Source organism: Juglans microcarpa x Juglans regia, chromosome 1S (assembly GCF_004785595.1).
Source record: "Juglans microcarpa x Juglans regia isolate MS1-56 chromosome 1S, Jm3101_v1.0, whole genome shotgun sequence".
Classification (NCBI taxonomy): Eukaryota; Viridiplantae; Streptophyta; class Magnoliopsida; order Fagales; family Juglandaceae; genus Juglans; species Juglans microcarpa x Juglans regia.
Genome location: NC_054595.1, coordinates 21,963,875 through 21,985,602, shown reverse-complemented (window position 1 = coordinate 21,985,602; position 21,728 = coordinate 21,963,875). Strand labels below are relative to the sequence as shown.

The 21,728-nt window shown below is 36.3% G+C and overlaps 2 protein-coding genes across 2 annotated transcripts; both read left to right on the top strand.

Annotated features, from left to right (window-relative positions):
- The first annotated feature begins 1,657 nt into the window (after nucleotides 1–1,657).
- LOC121247679 (KIN14B-interacting protein At4g14310-like) lies at nucleotides 1,658–5,725 on the top strand. Its single transcript, XM_041146083.1, has 4 exons — nucleotides 1,658–3,465; nucleotides 3,838–4,451; nucleotides 4,978–5,580; nucleotides 5,615–5,725. Exons 1-3 carry the CDS (start codon nucleotides 1,789–1,791, stop codon nucleotides 5,513–5,515), a joined length of 2,829 nt encoding a protein of 942 aa, XP_041002017.1. The 5' UTR covers nucleotides 1,658–1,788; the 3' UTR covers nucleotides 5,516–5,580; nucleotides 5,615–5,725.
- A 10,482-nt stretch (nucleotides 5,726–16,207) lies between these two features.
- LOC121246558 (long-chain-alcohol oxidase FAO1-like) lies at nucleotides 16,208–21,642 on the top strand. The gene is given in 5 exon segments (XM_041144734.1): nucleotides 16,208–16,687; nucleotides 16,803–17,075; nucleotides 19,683–21,078; nucleotides 21,081–21,158; nucleotides 21,161–21,642. Coding segments are annotated over 5 exon segments (2,262 nt in total). The 5' UTR covers nucleotides 16,208–16,438; the 3' UTR covers nucleotides 21,427–21,642.
- The last annotated feature ends 86 nt before the right edge of the window (nucleotides 21,643–21,728 follow it).

The window sequence follows — 21,728 nt, the reverse complement described above, 5'->3', positions numbered from 1 at the left end:
GGACAAAAAACATTATTAAAAAAAAATTGTAATTTTTCATGTCCAACTTGTGTGGGTGAGATTGATTTCAACATGAATAAGAAGAAGAAAGTGGGAGCATGATAGGTTCCATTGGTATGGAGCGAATGTCGTCATTTGAGATTTTTCTCTTAAACCATTGATTATAAGCTTATAAAGAAAGCAAAAGGTTACTCTCATCGAAGAAAAATTCATAGCCATATGATAAATTCTATTTTTCTTACTGTTAAACATAAGTAGAGGAAGGAGAAGGAGAAGAAGAAGGGGAAAGATGTTAACAAAGAGGAGGAGTATACACTTTTAGCACTCAGAAAAAGGAGAAGAACCAAGACAAAAAGCTTGTGTACTGGGCTCTATTTTCCAAGACCAGAAACATAAGCAAAAAAAAGATCAATCTTCAGGAACTGTATTGACACTTTGAGAAAAATTTAATAAAGAAAAAAACAGATGAATTGGGAAGAAACTTGTCATAATTTCATGGTATTGATGCTACGATTTTTGATGATACAATTTGGTTACAATCAGAAAAGGGAAGGAAACAAAAAGGAGAAGAAGAGATTAGGGGTGTAAATTCAAACCGGAAAACCGGTCCGGACCAGGTTCTTAGAATGTAAAAACCGGCCGATTCCAGTTTTAAGATTTTTCGGACAAGATCGGACCGGTTGATAAAAAATATGTATAAAAAATAATATTTGTATTATTGTATATATAAGTTTTATACAAAATATTATATATATATTAATATATATAAGTTTTATATATTATGTATAATTATAAATTTTTATGTGAAATTTTTATATATAATATATATAATTATATATATTCATATATGAAATAAGATTTTATTATAATTTATAAATTATTACATAAAATGTTAATACTAAATCACTAAAAATTTATAACTAATACTAATATATAACTTATAACTATACAAATAGTCTAATATTAATACTATTATATAGTCTAATATATTAATAAAAGTATAAATATTTTTTTAAATCATCTTTTTTATAAACAAATTTTTAATGACAAATTGTGGAATTTACATTTTTAAAAAAATTGAAAAATCAGACTGGAAACCGATAAAACCGAAAGTACAGGTTTAGGAAAGTAATCGGTGCGTAATCAGTTTTGAAAAATATAAAACCGGTACATACTAGTTCAGTCTTAGATTTTGTCTAATACCAGACTGGACCGAATCGATTACACTCCTAGAAGAGACTATACCGAAACAACAATCCAAACACGCCTGACATGAAAAAAAATTATTTTTTACCATAAATCCATCAACTTTTCCTTCACCATTAGTTTCTTAATGGGCTTTCTTCTCCTATTCCCATCACCACCACCACCAAGTCGAAGCCGTGATTTGATTTCTCAAACGAAATCAACCGATCAGTATCATGCGAAAGCAAACGAAAAATGAAACATCTCGTTTTATTTTTATTCGTGGATGGAAATGTATGCGGGTCTGTAGCTTTTTTGTATAATTATAGATTTTTAGTACGATTGCTTTGCGTCACGAAAAATAAAATAATAAATAAAATAGTTTTTAAGAAAGAAAGGGCACAACCCTCCAAAAACGTTCAAACTCAAAATAAAACAGATCTCCCGCCCAAACAGTCCCGATCTTCCTCTTCTCTTTTAACATCGTATCACAGTTGAAACAGCTTCATTTTCATCGTATCTTCTTCCTCTCCTAAAACCCCTTATACTCTCTCATCCGGTTTAACTTATCTAATTTATTTCAAATCCCCCCCACCCCCTCCAATGTCCGTTTCATCGGCTTGCCGTCTGAAAGACAGTGGCGCCGCCGCCGTCAAGCCTTCTAAACCCCTAACCCCAATCTCCATCTCCAGCAAGAACGCCATCAGCACTTTACACAAATCTTCATCTACCGGTAAGGAGAAACCCAGGCCCGCTTCTCGGCCTCGTGCTGCTTCCCAGAAGCCCGTGATCCGGCCAGTGCCGCGCGTCGACAAGGCCGCCGCCGGGTCGATCGTTCCCAGTAAAGACAGAGATACACGTGTCCGGTCGTCCACGTCGTCCCAGAGAGGTAGGGCCCCTAGTCCTGAGTTTATTAGGGTTTTCTCCGATCGGAGGGTCTCGGTGGGTGTGAGTGGTGGTAAGGGCGTAGACAGTGGGAAGCGGAAGGAGTTTAAGTGTTCGAGTGTGAAAGGGAGCGAGGGGAATGAGAACGGGCATAGAGTTCTCAGGGATCGTAATGAGAGTTCTAGAATTGGAGTCAATTTGGACAAAAAGGGTGCGGCTTGTGAGGAATCGGAAACGAAAAGCGAGAGAACTGATAAGAGTTTGAATAAAATTGGGGCTTTGGACAACTGTATTGGTAAAGTTAATCGAAGCTCCACTTTGATACGATCGAGTGACGCCAGTTTCAATTTCGATGAAAATTTTAGAGATGAGTTTGGGGTTGATGCTGGTTTGAAGTCGAAAGAGGTAGTTGTCAAGGTTGGAAATAGTGTTGATGAATGTGCGGATGAGGTTGGTGAGAAGTCTTCGGTTAACGAAATGGTTTTAGAGATTCCTAAAGAGGAGTTAAGTGAAGAAGGGGTAGTCAGTCGGTTTGGTAACAAGTATCCAAGCAAGCTACATGAGAAGCTTGCTTTTTTGGAAGGCAAGGTGAAGAGAATTGCATCAGACATTAAGAAGACGAAGGAGATGCTGGATATGAATAACCCGGATGCATCAAAAGTGATACTTTCGGATATTCAGAACAAGATTTCCGGGATTCAGAAGGCAATGGATAATGTTGGAGGCAAATCTGATGGTAAAACCGGATTGTCAAAAGGAATTGGTGACGATCAGAATGAGATAGCTGATAAGGGAAAGAGTAAGGAACCACATAATGCTAAAACCTCTGTTAAAGGATTGAGTAGCGAGGAACTGGAAGCAAGGCTCTTTCCTCATCATAAGTTGCTAAAAAATCGGATCCCTCTGAAAGCGACATCAGAAAGCTCTCAAAGTCATGAACCCCTTGTTGTAGGACCGAATTGTGAGTCAAAAGTTGATGGGAAGTCGTTTAGCTCTATTGATGAGAACTCTATAGCAATTGAGTTCTTAGCTTCCCTGAATGAGGAGCAAAATGAAGTCACCGGAAGGGTTGGGCAGGCTGATATGGAATGCTGTGAAGTTCAAGAAATGGATGATGCTACATCTACGGTAGGACAAGATTCTTCAAATATGTTCAATGTAAAGCGTGATGTTGAGCTAATTCTCACAACTGACGAGACACTTGATGAGTTTGATGATCAAGAGAATAGGCAGGGTGTGGTACTTGGTGAGGGGACAGATGATACTTGCATATATCAGGTGAATGAAATTGGTCGTAAGACCTCAACAGGAGGATGGTTTGTTTCTGAGGGGGAGGCAGTTCTTCTTGCCCACGATGATGGTTCTTGCTCCTTTTATGATATTACTAATTCCGAGGTTGGGAAATCTATTTTCTTATCTGATTGGAGTATACTAATATTTGGTTTGCCGATTTCTTTTTCCTTTGAAGTCATGCTCTCCATTTCCAGTTGAAAAATGGGTATACAACTAGTTTGGATCAATTCTACATGCAGTTGAAAAATGATATGTAAATGTAAAACACTTCCAATTGATTTTCTTGTTTGAAATCTTGGTTTCTATAATTTATCTTCACTATAGTTCACAAAACCTGAAGCATGCATTTTTGAACGGACTATGTTACATGTTTTAATAGTGGTATAGAGAGATTGTTGCATGCATGGATATAAACAAAGAGGCAGCACTATATTCATGATAGATTTTGTCAACTGATGGTCCACCGGTGTTCAGGAGAAGGCTGAGTACAAACCACCCCCTGGAGTCTCACCTGATATATGGAGGGATTGTTGGATAATTCGCGCCCCTGGTGCAGATGGTTGCTCGGGAAGATATGTCGTGGCTGCATCTGCTGGGAATGCTATGGATTCAGGTTTCTGTTCTTGGGATTTCTATACTAAAGATGTGCGAGCTTTTCAAATTGAAAGTGGGACAACCACTTCAAGAACAGTACTTGGCCCCGTACCCAGTAATATTGTGCATAGAAGAACTGCTCTTTCTAATATTCTGGCCCCGGAAAATCGACAATGGTGGTATAAACCCTGTGGACCTCTTATCATTTCAACTGCCAGCTGTCAGAAGGGTGTGAGAGTTTTTGACATCCGTGATGGGGAGCAAGTTTTGAAATGGGAGGTGGAGAAGCCTGTGTTAACAATGGATTATTCAAGCCCATTACAATGGAGAAACAGGGGAAAGGTAGTTATAGCTGAAGCAGAAACAATTTCTGTGTGGGATGTGAACTCTCTGAGTCCTCAAGCACTATTATCCGTGTCTTCATCTGGTCGAAAAATTTCTGCTCTTCATGTCAACAATACTGATGCTGAATTAGGTGGTGGGGTTCGTCAAAGGTGAGTGTCATCCCTTTCCTTTTGCTTTGTTCACTGTCACTTGTTCTATTCCATATTTTCTGGTTCAGACATTTTTCTGGCTCGCCAGTTGTTGCTCGGTCAATTTGTTTCTCAATGTGGACTGTATTTTGTTGTTGGTTTTTTTCCCCAGATCAGCCTGTTATTACAAATATATATTTCTTGAACTGTTCTAAATTCGAGAATCTTCTGCTTTTGAATATTCCTTGTTTCTCCGGGAGAAATGATGCAGAATGTGTTGACAGGAAGCGTTAGCAGCACATGAATACATGAACGTCATAAGTCTCTTATAGTCATGTTTAAGGAAGTCATGTTTATAGTAGCAATTGTGTGCAAAGACCTTTTATTAAATTTGTAGAAATTTAAGGAAGTGCTAGTCATGTTTGCCTTATAACTCAAAAAGATAAGTCAATCTAGAATTATAGCGCGGATGTAGTTAGTGCTTTCTCAGGTCATTATATTATTTGCTTTTAACCAGTTCTAACGTATTTAAAGCATCGGAATGCAGAGTAAGTTCGTCGGAAGCAGAAGGGAATGATGGTGTTTTCTGCACCCCAGATTCTATTAATATTTTGGATTTCCGCCACCCTTCTGGTGTAGGACTTAAGATCCAAAAACTGGGTGTCAGTGCACAGTCAATTTTCTCTCGTGGAGATTCTATCTTTCTTGGCTGTTCTGTTGTAAGATCAGGTGGGAAAAATCAACTTTCTTCCCAGGTGCAACAATTCTCGTTGCGGAAACAAAGGCTATTTAGCACTTACGCTTTGCCAGAATCCAATGCACACTCCCATTACACATCAATAACACAAGTATGGGGGAATTCAAACCTTGTAATGGGTGTTTGCGGATTGGGGCTATTTGTGTTCGATGGCCTGAGGGATGATTCATTGCTGTCTTTCCCCACTGATTCTGGAAACGCTCAGAAATCGAGGGAAGTCATTGGTCCAGATGACATGTATTCCCCTTCCTTCGATTACTTACAATCTCGTGCCCTCCTTATATCAAGAGATCGCCCAGCTGTGTGGAGGCACTTACCGGAGGTATGATGCCTTGCTTGAAACCTGTGAGCATGTTTTGTCAAGGAAAAGAATGTACTGTTATTTGTGTTTAGTTGTATGTCTTGTCATGTAGGATGCTCAAGGGATTTACAATATCCGTTTCATTTAGGCGGGCGGCTAGCCCCATTTCGTTGAAAATGATAACATTTGGCCCCTCGTTCTTAACACTCTTTGAAATTATTCATATATTTTTATAATTCCTAAAATGTTTTTTGTTTCATTTCCCTCTTTTCTTTCTTCACTCACTGTTGTTTCCAAAAATTTCTTTCACCCAAAAATGACCACATTGCTTACTTGATTATGAAATATTAATTAGTGGTAGGTTGGTGGCTGCATGATGTAGACTTGGATGGTAAATCGTGAGATGACCCCATTTATTTATAGCTTGTGGTCATATACCCACTGCTGTTATTTTATTTCGAGGGAAACTTGATGGATGAATATTCAACAGTCATTAAAAAAAAGTTTTATTACAATTGACTTTCATCAAAGCTCATAAATACGGTATAGTTTTCATTTTTTGCACAAAATCAAATTTATAATTATTTTTGTGAAATACAGGATGCTGTTTGATCTTGTCAATCTCTTGAAATTATTCGAAAGCATAAGGTGTTTGAGCTCTATGTGTCTGGTCTTCCAACAGTGACAATATTCTCAAAGAACTCTTATGTGTTTCCAACATTTTGTTGTATTATTGTATTTGTTCAACATCTTTAATAGCAAGGTCAGCCGAAGATTAAGAACATAAACAAACAAATTTGGAACATTTATTAGATGGGTTGAAACTAAAAATTTAATGAAGTATAAACATTCAAAATATAGAACAAAGTTGATCATGAGATGTAAATAAATTAGACACTAACAAATAAATGTAGACATCAATCAAGCTATAAAATTAAAGAGATTATTATTATTTTTTTAAAAAAAAGAGATGAGATCACATGTTCACGAATGATCTCTTCCCAATTTATTAAAACCCTCACTTATGGAGGAAGAAAATTGTATTAACAAAAACAGTCAAGGGATATACACTTAGGCAATAAAACTAACTCGGCGCAAAGCCATAAACCAAAACCACCTTATATGAAAAAAATAAAAAAATCAACCAACACCGTCCTAATAAAAAATGAGTAACAAATAAAAGGTTATCTCCAAATAGACGGAAGACCCAGCGCATCTAATCTCAAAATACCCCTCAACAACTTCGGTAGATAATTTTTTGAAACAAAACTCCAGTTTAGCCCCTCTTTGCCTTTCCTTGCCAAATAATCCACAGCTTGGTTACCTTCTCGCACCACTTGGAAACTAACTGCCTTAAAATCCTGAAGTAATGAATCACAATAATTCCAAAGGTACCATAAGTTACAGCGCCTGTTTTTCACCCAATCAACCACTACTTTGGAATTACATTCCAAAATGACATGTTGATAGGCCATTTCTTTACATAACAGTACCCCTTGAAGTAAAGTTCTCAATTCAGCCTCATTGTTGGTGTTGAAACTATACGGTATAGAAAAACCCGCCATAATCCGGCCTCGATGATCTTGCAATACTCCACCCCCACCACAATTCCCTAGATTTCCACGACAACTGCCGTCCACATTTAATTTCCACCAACCACTAAGAGGGTTCATCCATGCTACTTGCTGCGGTTTACACTCTGCAAGAACGTTGGTTCTAATGTCCAGTGCATACAAAATTTGCTTATCTATCTGAGTCAACTTCTTATCATCCATGTCATTAACCAATTTTCCCAACCAAGACCAAATTGATCTCCAAACATCCACTACATAAACTGAGCACCCTCCATTCGAGATTGACGTCATCTTCTCCATAAGCACTAGGATGCTCGACAATAAACCAATTAAAATACCTCTTTTGGTTCCTTTTTTCGCACACACCATCTAGGCTACAACTCGGTGCCACCAAGTTCTAGAGTGCAAACAAGAAATGCCTAAGGCCAAGGAAGCTTTGCGCCATACCTATTCTGCAACCTGTCTAGTAGCAAGAACGTGATCCAGTGATTTCACCTATGGCGATGTACAATAATCACACATGGATGCCATAGCTACTCGACGTGATTGCACCCTTGTATATATAGCTAAATAATTAAACTGAGCTCGCCACATGCACACTGAAATTTTCTTTGATAAGTAATTGCTTCATATCCAGTCTATCCAAGCATGGTTGCTTTCCTTCACTCTAATTAAATTCCAGGCACTGGCTCTAGTAAAGTGTCCATCTTGTGTGGGCTTCCATATTAACACATCACTCCCAGGCTTGCTTGCCCCAATCTCTCATATCATGTCATTCGCACTGTCCATATCAACTAATTGCTCAAGTATGTCAAAATTCCATATCTCATTGACCTAGACCTATTTGATTTACAAAGAAGGGCTGCCAACCACATCCACCATATTACATAAAGGTCCATGCGATAACCAACTATCAAACCAAAAAGATGCTCTACCCTCCTTAATTCTGACTTTGGTGGCCTCACAAACATCCGGTAGCACTGACACAATTGATTTCCAAAGTCTCAAACTATTCGGTCTAGCTACAAACAGAGAGGCATGTTGGCCTCTACCATACTTCAACACCATAAATTGAGACCACAACGAGTCCATCAATAAAATGTCATGCCAATTTCATGTGCATCGCTTTCTATATTTTCGAGAAATCCTTCAAACCCAAACCACCCTTTTTTATTGGCTTATTGATCTGAGACCAAGCACACCATTTTATTTTTGCTTTCCCATTTTTCTCTCCCCAAAAGAAAGTGGATAGGATGGAATTAATCTTTTTGAGAACAATATTTGGAATATTCATCACAACCAATAAATGTGAAGCCATACCGGATAACACATGCTTGAGCAATATCAACCGTCCCCCCTTGGGACAACAATCTTGCTTTTCACCCTGCAATCTTGGCCCAAAATTTCACTATCAATTGGTCCATATGAGTTGCCTTCAAATGACCACATACGAACGGGACCCCAAAATGCGTAACTGAAAATAGCCCTTGTGCAAATCCCGTTAATCTCACCAGCCCACACTGTCGTGTTGCACTGATCCTAGGCGAGATAAAAATAGATGACTTCTCCCTACTAACCTACTGGTCAGACCAGTTTTCATAACGGGATAAAATGCTCCCAGCCTTCGCAACGATCTCTTTTCACCATTAAGGAAAATTAAAATATCATCCGTATATAACAAATGCGACACCAGAGGGGCCCCATAGGATGATAATACCTCCCAATACGACTCTCTTCAAACTCTTTCCAAAGGAGCCGCGAAAGAACTTCTTGCATTAAAATAAATAAATATGGCGAGAGCAGGTCCCCTTGTCGGAGGCCTCTCTTAGGCTGAAAAAAACCCTTATATGACCCATTCATCATTACCGAATACCAAGGGGACACAATACATTCTTTAACCAAGTTATAAAATTGTTGCGAGAAACCAAAACTGCCAAGGACCTTAAGTAAAAAATATCAATTCACCCTATCATATGCCTTTGCCATATCAAGCTTTACCATAACATTGCCCCCCACTGTTTTTTTATTCAAAGCATGAACCATCTCTTGAGCCAGAGAGATGTTCTAAAAAATACTATGTCCTGGAATGAAAGTCCCTTGTTTCACCGAGATCAATCTTGGCAAAAGGCTTATCAAACGATTCACAAGAATCTTTGAAAAATACCTTATACGACACTGAACATAGGCTGATTGGCCTAAATTAACACAATGTACGATGAAGTATAGAATCTTGGTAACATAGACCTGAAAAAAGATCCCTTGCTACCTCCACTACCTCGTCCTTTACAATATGCTAGCAAGAAATATAGAAAGAGGATCCATATCCATTCGGACCTGGACTGTTGTGCTGTGGAATCGAAAAAATCGTGTTCTTCACTTCTTCTTCCGATGGTAAATGACATAATTCTGAATTATCATCCGCTGATATCTCTATATGCAGAATTTGAGACAAATCTGCAGGCTCTATAATCAGCATCTCGGTAAGGAATTTTGTGAAGTGATTCACTGCCCCCAGGTGCACCTGCTCCGGGGAATCCAGTATCATACCATCCTCCATCCGCATTTGAGAAATGATCACTCCATGCCTCCACTGTGAAACAACTGTATGAAAGAACTTGGATTTCTGATCTTCCTCCTTCAGCCATTTCTTCTTGGCTAACTGAGCTATGCAGTTCTCCTTTCTTTTTTCCCAACATCAATCTCCAATTTAGTAATTGGGTAATCTGCTTTCGTGTCTTTTGAATATGCAGATTGAAGTTGGGCTTCCAGTACATCAAACGTCGCTTCAAGCTCCTGTAAGTTGGTATCAATACATCCGAATACATTTTTATTCCACCTACGCAACTCCAACTTAAGGTTCTTCAATTTTGCCGCCAATTTAATCAAACCCGATCTCGACGTAGGCCGCCTCCATATCTCATTTACCAAACTATAAAATGATTCATGAGAGCACTGCATTTGTTGGAATCGAAAAGGATATAAGCCATACCTTATATTAATACGTGATAATCTCACCACCATTGGACTGTGATTCGAAGATTTCCTTTTAAAATACTCAAATTTTGCCATATTTAACTGTTCTGAAAAAGCCATATTCGAGTCACACCCACTTTCTAACATTCCCCTCCTACCCATTGCACCAAGACAGAGGATTGCCATGGTAACTGAGTTCAACTAGACCGCAGACTTCAATACACTCATTAAAGTCATCCATAGCTTGGACATTTCGGGGACATCCACCCACATATTCTCGATCCTCTCGAATAATGTTGAAGTCGCCTATAACAATCTACAGATGCCCATTAGACCGACAAGCCACCAGACTCTCCTATAGACTTCTTCGATCCAGCATATCACACTTCGCATAGGTGAAGGATACGAGCATACGTGTACCCTCTAGCAGGAACCATCCCGTCACCATTTGATTTGAAGACTAACCACCTCAAACTCATACAAAGCTCACCACAAGATCCAGATTTTCCCCCTACTTCCTCATTACAATGAAAACCATCAAAGCCGAAAGAATTGGCTACCTTGGAAGCTTATCCTCTCTTGCAAAAGGCTCCATGAGAGCCACATTGGAACCATTATTTTTCTGAATCATACTACGCAAAACGTGACGAGAACTACCAAACCCCCTTATATTCCATGCAATGATGGACTCTGTCATAGATTAAGTTTAGTTGCGCGGGTTGACACCCGCTAAGATTGACGAACAATAAAATTTTTCCTTTTGATGTTTGAGCTTGAGGCCTACACATTATCAGACTCATAACCCTTCTGTTTGGCCAACCCAAAGACATTCTCCTCCCTTTCCCCATCAATACTATTAGAGACAGGATCCAGTGGCTCTTCTCGTGAGACTGGTTTCAGACAACATATCATATCAAGCACTTCAGAAACCATTGCAGCATGTTCGCGATCCCCACAACATGGAGACTTGAAAACATCATCCAGTAAAAGATCCATAGCAGGACAAAAATCCCTCCCATTTTCATTCGTAGGCAACATATTACTAGTGTTAACCATATCAACTATTTGGATTGAAGGATGCTCTACCATTGTCTCAGCATTTCTTGGCCCCACCTCCAGATACCTCGTTAAACTCTCAGGATCCTCCCTTGAAACCTTCCCTGCATCTTCCCTAGGACTCACCACCTCCACTGTGTTTTCCTCCTTATTTCCTGTCTCTTCATGTCTTGGTCCCTCCACCAACTGTCTCGATGAACTTTCAAGATCATCACTTGAAAACTTTCCTTCATCCTCCCTAGGATTCAAAACCTCTTTTCCTTCGACAGCCACCCCCTCATCTGCATTTTCCTCATGCAGAATTTTCTTTTTTTGGATTCACTTGCCATAACTTCTTGACCCTCCATTTGGCCACATCTCTTTACTTACACAAGGGACCCTCACCAGCCCTACATACAACGGAAGGATGCCCCTGTTGATTGCATTTTTTACCGTAGAACCCCGGCCGTTCATACCGAGCCTCTTGCCAAAACTTTTTATTAGCCACCATTATTGGAAAACTATGCACCAGCTCCTTTGTTAAATCAATTTCCACACACATACAAGCCCCCAAAGCTTGAGTTCTATGAAGCGTTGCATTATTAATTCCCAAAAACAATCCAAACCTTGTCGTAAGAATCTGCAACACATCCATTCGATACATATAAAGAGGCAAACCTGGTAGAAAAATCCACTGAAGCGCTAACGTTGATTCTTTTCGAAGATCAAAATCCTTTGTCCACCGGAAGAGTCTAAACACAACACCAGCAATCAAACAGCCTTCTCTTGCCCATCCATGTACAAAATCCCGTTCGGATTGTATCTTCACCAAAACGTGATAATCATCCATCATGCTAACCGTTGGGATCTTTAGTAAACCGTATGATTTAATGATAGACAATTGAATATCATCAATTGTTGGCCTAATACGCACAAATTTCAAAACAAGTGCAAATCGGAAATCCTCTGCAGCTTTTGACATCTCTAGCTCTATGAAGATGAATCCAGGCTCCCCATCCACATCCACTAAGTATCTCATCTGCGCCTTAAACGAAGAAGACGCCATAGCCTTCGCTACCATTTGGACGTAAGACAAGGTCCCGCTGTCCCCTCTAGCACTCCCTCCAACAATGGAGAGGCGATGGGCGCCGCCATGGGCTAACCCTAGGCGAGTAGAATTTTCAAAAAAAGGAATACCAAAAAATATGGAGCGTTTTCAAAAATACGGAGTGCTTTTTGATCAGTTTTGCTTTATCAATTAAAGAGATGAATTCTTCGTAATGACTTATTCAACAAATTGGATCAAATATGAAGTATGCTTTATATAAAGAAACCGATGTTTCATGTTTCAATAATTATTAAAAACAATGTAGTATATAACAAACAAAATAATATAACCTTACTTTGTGATTTAAGTTCTTGTCCCATTTGAACTTTAAAAATTGGAAAATGATAATATGCTCTATGATTTTACTCTTTTATTTTGACCGCTCATATATTTAATTATTTTTTGGTTAATGATTAAATGAGTGACTATTCTTGTATTGATGTATTTTTTTATTTTTTAAGAATATTTAAAAATATTTAAAAAATATGAAAAAGAAAAAAAAAATAGAAGACTGACATTTGGCTTATGGGGCATGCCGTGCAGTCACCGCTGGGCAGGATGGTGGCAATTCTCTTAAAAATTTTGGTTGACGGGATGAGGAACCAAAACCGTCAACCAAAAAACGAGAAAGTAAAAAAATAAAGGGACCAAAAGAAAATAGTTATTCTACTTGCAATTCGATATGGACGATTCTTCCTTTACACTTGTTTATAAATTAAATATTGTCATATCAATTGTATAAAATGTGTGTTCTTCACACGACTTTAAGTATATATATATTTTTAAAAAGAAATATAACAAGACATGAGAATTGACATCGTGAGAAATGAAAAGAAGGAAATAGATATTTTTGATAATTTGAAAGGACGCTGCTATGTCATAAAAGCTATCGGGTTTTAGAGTGTATTTAAATATTAAAATGAGTTGAGTTGAGTTGATAAAATATTATTAGAATATTATTTATTATTATTATTTTAAAATTTAAAAAATTTGAATTGTTTATTATATTTTATGTTAAAATTTAAAAAAATTATAATGATGAGTTTAAATGAGTTGAAATGAATTGTGTTTCTAAACGAAATAATATTAATGTCGACTGTGGCAAAGTATTTTTTTTTTTACAGCATTTTTTGTGTATTTAGATATAATAAAAAAAAACAAACACAATACTAAAAAAAATACATATTTCGATAGATTTGAATTGTCGGTGAAATTCACGTGTAGCTATATCATTTTCCAATTTGCAAATCCGCTACTAAAGAGTAAAAAGACGTTACCTTTTCCCATTTTCAACGAGATGGGACTAGATGGTCCCCTTCCAAAGGGCACCCGTTGACAGAATAATTAGTATAGAAAATGTCTAAACGCAGGCACGAGTTAGGCCTCCCCGCGGATGACATCCTACGTGGAAACAAAACGGTGTGTTTTGTTTCCACTCTTATGGCTGCCTGCGTGAACCAAAACGCGGCGTTTTGGATTTCTTTTACGATCCGTCTCCCTCCCTCCCTCCCACGAACTCTCTGCTCTCCCAGGGCGATTTCGAATCCCTCTTCCTTTCGTTTCCCATACTCATCGAATCTCCTCTTCGTTTCTCAAATTTTCTTCCCCTTTCTTATTCTTCGTTTCCCCTTTCTTCCCCTAACGAGTCCCTACCCGATCTCGCTCCCAAAGATGGTGTGGACCATATATAATATATCAAGAACAAGGTTATCTTGTGTTTCATGGTTCAGGGGCAATTTGTCTCGACAACAAGCCAATTGGGTTCCAATTTCAGTGAGAGCAAATTCTAAGTGCTGAGATGAACTTATCTACAACATGGGACTTAGCACATTTATTCTGTTTGTCTGAAAGAGCAATGCTAAATTTTTTAAAAACTCATAGAAGAAATTTTCTCCAAATACAGGGGTTCAAAAAAATAAAACTCACAGAAAAAATGTCAACTACTGACAGATAGCAAAGCAAGATGAAATCTCAGCAAAAGAAGATGAAATCTCGGCAACAAAAATTCGAAGCAAGATGAAAAAAAATCAAAAGAAGGGGTTCTTACTTTGACAATGAAATCTCGGCTTCTCTATTTTTTTTCTCAGTTTCTCCCACTTGTTCTGTTCGAAATCTCGACTTCTCTATGAAAAATTTTCAGTTCTGCCTTCCTCTTCGCATATTGGCTTCTCTTCCTTTCGTTTCTGTTCTTCCGCTTTCTTCTGTCCTGTTTTGTATTTTGTTTTTTGTTTTTTTTTTTTTTTAAATTAATTGCTGACGTGGCAAAAATGCCACGTCAGTGGCGTCCGCGCGCAGGCACAACGCCGTGCTTGCCTGTAGCAGCACTCGTTAGTATATTTAGTTATGATGTAGTTTCTTTATGTAGTAGTGTGACCCGTGAGGTATCTTGACCCCTCAACATTGGTTGGATGCATGTGTCCATATTAATTGAGATAGATACCATATATATATATATATATATATATATATATATATATAAATGGCATTTTCTTGTACGTGAAAGGATCGATGAATTCCATAAAAATATGATTTTAAGTAGTTGTCGTGTTTATTTTCATGGAACTAGTGTTCAATATATATATATATATATATATATGGTAAAAACTCAACGAAATGCTTGGATTGAAGTTGTCAAAATTGTTAATATTTCTTTTAAAATTATTTGAGAGAAATTTCAACCAAACAGGGCCATTAATTCTTGAAAAGGACGTGAATTTTTGGGAAACTTCTTGTCGTCATAATTAAAATACATCACGTAGCATTAATTAGCAAGTTTCTTATTGAGAATTAACGTGTAAAAAATAAAATTCAATCAATCTCAAATTAACTTTAGCGTAAAATAATAAAATATATAATATATCGTCTGACGCTGAAATAATACGAAAACGAAAACTTAACAACAAATTCTAACCAATCAAATACTGTTTTATTAGGAACTATTTATTTTATAATTGATTTTCTGGTGCGTAAAGAATGCATTTATAATCCACATCTACGCGCTTAAAACGCACAGCAAGTTCATGAATTGACATGTTAATATTTTATCATAAAATCAGAGTTTAGTTTGAAGGTTAACGACATATTATATCCTTTTTTCAAAAAAAAAAAAAAAAACTTATATCATCTGTTAATAATAATAAAATAATAATAAAGTAGTTTAAAAATACCTTAAAATAACTGTATTCACAAACAGACGTACAGTTTCTAAAATAATATTTGGCATGCAATGGATATATACTCCCCGATACTGAATTTAATAAATTAATATAATATATGAGATAGAAAATGTACGTATCTTAGTACTTTATTATATGCTGTCGAAGCTACAGAAAAAAAATATCACACTGACAACTTTACTTCAAAGTACTTTCGTTACTTTAATGACGAGAAGTTCATGAATTATTTAAAACATATCTGATCTCATGATTTTGTTTCTTTTCAGAAAACATTTCATTTCATTTTATATCATTTTGTCTCATCATTATAATTTTTTAAATTTATATAAAAAATAAAATAAACAATTCAACTTTTTCAAATTTTAAAATAAAAATAATATTAAAAAATATATTCTAACAATATTTTATTCAACTTTTTAACTTTAATCTTATCTCATCCCTGAAAATAAATCAGTATAGAATTGATTTTATGAGATGAGTTAAATCTATAAATTCTTTGTAATATCAAAATCTACCACAGAATAAATAGGGGTCTATACTATTTATCCCGTGATAAAGATTAGAAAAAAATATTGACCTGCATGTAAAAGAGTGTATCAAGAAATAATTTCATATTATTTATGGATAAGATTTTGGATATTTTATAAAGAATGATGAATCTTATCTTATAAAATCAATGTTATGAGATCGGTTAAACCTATTAATTTCTTCAACTATATGGTTGGGAACTTAATTAAATTTATTCTTGATCTCCCCTTTTTTTTCCCATAAATAGAAAGGCAGTGTACTTGTGGTTCTTATGCATAGCACGTATGCATGTTCTGGATACTGATCATGATGTGTAGTTGAAGATTAAAAATAAAAAACAAAAAATTAAAGACTTCGTACAAAGGAAGAGATAACAAGATCGATTAGACTTGAAATACTTTCATTCTTCCAGCTTCTAGTCCAAAAAATACTCTGTAAAAGGTAAGAAGAGTCAAGAGCTCCCTTAATTCTATATATATATATAGAGAGCGAGAGAGCGAGAGAGAGAATTGTGAAGAGAGGGAAATTATTAAGAGATCAGAGTGTTGATAAGAGCATGATGATGATGATGAAAAACAGGGGCCATCCTTTGTTGAGGGGATCAGGGAGATCAGAAGGAGATAAGATCAGCAAATACAGTCATGGGCTTACCGCAGCTGAGATGCATTCACTGGCTAGCGTTTGTGAGGCAATTTTACCTCCTTTGCCATCGGATTCTTTGGATGCTAAGGATTATGATCGCCCTACCAAGGCTGTGAACTCGTTCTCCAAAATTTCTGGGTCTCAAACCCCAATACCTGATCAGGTACTTACAAACATTCTCTCTCTGCAAATTGCACTTTTTTTTTCAATGAATCAAATAGAATTATATATCATCTTGGATCTTTTTTTGACATGATTGGAACGAACGGTAACGGCAGGTTGCAGAGCTTCTGGTGAAGAGGGCGGTGACAGAAGGGAAGATATTGGTGAGAGTGATATTGTTGTTGCTGTCAACTAGGTTGGGGACCTTGTTGCTTTGTGGGTCTCTCTGTGTATCTCAGAAATGGCCCTTCATCTCCAACTTCTCTTGCCTATCCTTGGAGAAAAGAGAGAGAATGCTGCAGATGTGGTTTAAGAATAGATACGTGACACCCGTCAGGCTTGCATTTCTTTACATCAAGGTCTTGTGCCTCTACGTCGTCTTCTCTCAGGTAATATAATTTATAATATTCTGTCTAAATTATTTAATTACTGTTCTATGAAAAATTCTATATATCTTTCCTTTCTTTTATATATATATATATATATGGGCTATATATATAATCGGAAATCATTCTTCTTAATTAGTAGTACTGCATGCGGATTAAGATCTTAATTTCAATTTTTTTTTACCTAAATAATTTTTTTTTTTTTAATTCAAAGAGATACAGATATACAATATCATTTGGTTTCGAAAAATATTTCAAATATTCTTTTAATTAAAACGTTTATATTTGGCTCCGAGAGAAAAATAATAATGAAATTAGTAGGTATATAATATATATATATATATAATAACTTAACCAGGTGGGCATTATTGGAACCAAATGAAGGAAATTTTGATATTTAGCTGAAAAAGAAAAATTAGTTTTTAATTACTTTAAGCTCCAATTTTATTTACTTTTAATTCCCAAACGCATTATTGATGGAGAAGGCCAGTGGTATTCGGTCCCATTCTATAAAGAGTTGGACCCAAGTTCGTTTATTACACCGAAATAATTAATGGGACCAACCTAGCTAACAAGGTGTGCACATCAATATCATATAACAAGTTCTTAGTGAATAGAAGAATATTAATATTTAGGATAATGTTAGAAATGAGATATGATATTTATAGTTATAGATTGTGTAAGCAGCAGATATTTTTTTAAAAAAAAATGAATAAATATAGAATTCACATAAAAAAATTTATTTTTTTAATAATAAATTATATTTTTCTTTTAAAAAGAGTACGTGATACTTGCATAATGATTGTATCTAGTATTACTAGTTATATATATATATATATATATCAGAATTTAAAAACATTGTGCTTTTATATAAATTTTTCGTAGATATTGAGGATGCAGGCACAGCAATGTTTCCCTTGGGATAGCGAGATCGGATCGAATTAAATCAAATCCTACAAGTTAATAAAGCGAGAGGAAATGATACTATCCCATCACAATTTCTATCTCCAAAGTGTACCCATTTTCTTTTCTTTTTCTTTTTTTTTTCTTTTTTAAAGATTTCTGTTTGTTTATATTTTAGTATTGTGTTTATATTTTTTTTATTTAAAAGAAAATACATAAAAAAATGCAATAAAAAAGGAAAAAAAATTACACTGTCGGTACCCAATTCGATGCCGACTATATATCAGTGGCTTTAGCACCACCCTTAAGCGAGATAACGATGTAACAACGAATTAGTTAGTTATAAGGGGATTGCTGCGTCCACCGAGAATTCTTACTGTGTAACTTGTGTTTTTAAACCACTTAAAACATTTTAAAAAAATTTACAAAGTCATTAAAAAATTCTCTCTTAATTTTTTAAATAAAAAAAAAATGTATAATCGATATCCAGTACTCTCGGTGGATATTCTCGGTAGGACTAGTACCATTTTCCTAGTTTTAATTTCGCCAGTACTGTTGGTTATGTTCTTTCTCACCATTTATTCAATTTTTTGCGAATTTTAATTTTTTCAACAAAATATTGGAATCCTTCTATCTTTACGGTTAATCATGATTCAATTATCATGTTTCTTTTTTAATTTTCCTGATTATTCTTTTCTATTCGCACCCTAGCTTAATTTTAGACCCGTTTGATGTTTATAATATTTTATTATATTTATGAATGGTAGTGAAATTGTTTGAGTTATAATATTTTTTTGAGTTTTAGAAAATGAAAGAAATAAAATTAAATAAAGATATTATAAAGTTAAAAAATGATTGAATATAATGAATATAATTTTCTAATATTAGTTTATTTTGAAATTTGAAATAATTCATGTACTTTTTTTTGTATTTAATTTGAGAGTTTAAAAAAATTATAATGATTAGATAAAAAAATTAAAAATTAAAAATTGAAAAATATTTGTATTTAAATCAAACAGAAATATCCGAAAAAATATTCAAAAATACTTAAAAATTGTTATATTTTTGAACCGACCCCCTAAACGTACTCCTACTTTTCAGTTTTCATTGATGAGTACTTTAGGCTAAAACTTATTGGCATTGATTATTTTTATGAATTCTTTTTTAAAAATTATTTGGAATGTAGAGCACATAATTTATTAAATAAATATTTGATTTGTAAGATTTAATTTTTTTTAACAGGTGTAAGATTTAAATTTTAAATTTTATCTTTTAAATTAAATTATATTATACCATACAAGTACTTTTACTATATGTGCTTTGCACACCAATTTTGAAAATAATTTTTTTCATTTTTAAGAGGGAAAGTAGTTATTGATAAAAAAAAATTCATCCGAGAGGTCACGAATGATGATATAAAGCATATTGGATGAAAAACATCATAAGTTCAGTATAGGAATATTCACTACAAGAAAAATAGGCTTTTGTGACTAATTTATTGCGACTAAAAGATTATTCGCAACTAATTTTAATTGTAAATAGTCATTTCGCTAGAATTAACTGGTCGTATATAAGTAGTTTTCTTGTAGTGATCCTAATTTTGTAGTTATAATCGGGAGTGAAGAACGTACAGCCGCAGTACCGGACAAAGAAATTGATTTATCATCAACTTTGTTCGATCATCGTGGAGTTAATTTCATTCTGCAGGTCAATGAAAATGGTGAGAATCCAACATGGGAAGCCATTGGATATCACGTACACAATGACGAGGACCTGTCTCAAGTCCCTAGAAACAGACCTCTTGAAAAAGGAGTGCTGGAAACTATACGCGAAACTGACTCTTCCCTTGTGCATTCCCTTGCAAACAAAGGTATAAGAGCGACTCTAGACTCCACGCAGAATCTCTTAAAAATGGAATGTGATGTTCTTGTCGTCGGCTCTGGGTGTGGAGGAGGAGTTGCAGCAGCTGTGCTTGCATGTTCTGGCCAGAAAGTCATTGTTCTTGAGAAAGGCGGCTATTTCACTGCTGCTGATTATTCTTCTTTGGAAGGCCCCTCAACGGAGCAACTATATGAGGCAGGAGGTCTCCTTTCCTCCACTGATGGGGGAGTGTTTATTCTAGCAGGTTCAACTGTTGGTGGTGGCTCTGCTATTAACTGGTCTGCATCCATCAAAACACCAAAAAGCATGCTTCGGGAATGGGCAGAGGATTACAAGATTCCACTGTTTGGGAGCCCTGATTATCTTTCTGCTATGGATACTGTGTGTGAGAGAATTGGTGTTACAGACAGTTGTGCTGAGGAAGGGTTCCAGAATCAAGTACTGCGAAAAGGGTGTCAGACATTAGGTCTTAAAGTTGATTATGTGCCCCGAAATTCCTCGGAGAATCATTACTGCGGGGATTGTGGTTATGGTTGCAGAAAAGGAGACAAAAAAGGGACGGATCGTACATGGCTTGTGGATGCTGTGGATCATGGTGCAGTGATCTTAACAGGATGTAAAGCCGAGAGATTCATACTGGAAAAGAACAAGAGAGGAAGCCTGAGAGCAAAGAAATGCCGAGGAGTAATAGCAAAAACTTCGAGCAACAACATCACACAGATGCTGCAGATCGAGGCCAAAGTAACTATCTCTGCATGTGGGGCTCTTTCAACACCCCCTTTAATGATCTCTAGCGGCTTGAAAAACCATAACATTGGCCGCAACCTTCATCTCCATCCTGTTGTTATGGCCTGGGGATACTTTCCAGAACCAAACACAGAGATCAAGGGTAAAATCTACGAGGGTGGGATAATGACATCGATCCATGACGTAGAAGGGACGGATTCAGATGTAAGAGCCATCATAGAAACTCCAGCATTAGGTCCAGCATCATTTTCTGGCATATGCCCTTGGGAATCTGGACTCGACATAAAGAAAAGAATGGTGAAGTATGCAAGAACTGCGCATTTGATAGTGCTAGTTAAAGACTGGGGTTCTGGAGAGGTTAAGTCGGAAAGAAGGATAAGCTACGAATTAGATGCATCTGACAGAGAAAATCTCAGGGTTGGGTTAAGGCAGGCATTAAGAATCCTGGTAGCAGCAGGCGCAGTCGAGGTGGGCACCATCGCAGTGATGGCCAGAGACTCAAATGTAAGGGGATTAACGAGAAGGAACTGGAGGAATTTTTGGACACAGTCAATGTGGTGGGGGACCAATGTCATTGACAGAGAATTGGATAGGATTTACCTCTGCCCATCAGATGGGTAGCTGTAGGATGGGGATTGATGACCAAGCTGGCGCGGTTGACTTGAATGGGGAAAGTTGGGAAGCAGAAGGCCTTTTTGTTTGTGATGCTAGTGTTCTTCCAACTGCTGTTGGTGTCAATCCCATGATCACCATCCAGTCAACTGCCTACTGCCTCTCAAAGATAATAGCCGATCTAGTCCTTACAAAAAGTACCCTTCTCTAAAGCTTCTTGATTCCTCTTATTGTTCTATTATACTATGCCCATATCTGCATTTGTACGCTTACACAAAGTACAATTATCCACATTGTAAAGCTGTTATAGATCGCGTCCTGCTATCTATTAAATAATGAGCTGTTGTTTAGGTTTAGAATGCAATGTGTTGTTCAACTTCACATGTATGTCAATAACTCGATTTATATATTGAATTGTATTTTCTAACTCGGGTTCTTTAGACTAAAGTTTCCATTTGTCTTTGTCCAATTTCTGCATTTTGAAACCGGAGCCGATTCTACTCTCTACAATCA

Excerpts from the sequence above, each read along its gene's own strand:
- LOC121247679 (XM_041146083.1), top strand. The coding sequence starts at position 1,789 with ATGTCCGTTTCATCGGCTTGCCGTCTGAAAGACAGTGGCGCCGCCGCC. Across the intron at positions 3,466-3,837 it reads ATGATATTACTAATTCCGAG|GAGAAGGCTGAGTACAAACC; the intron begins GTTGGGAAATCT and ends ACCGGTGTTCAG. Across the intron at positions 4,452-4,977 it reads GGTGGTGGGGTTCGTCAAAG|AGTAAGTTCGTCGGAAGCAG; the intron begins GTGAGTGTCATC and ends ATCGGAATGCAG.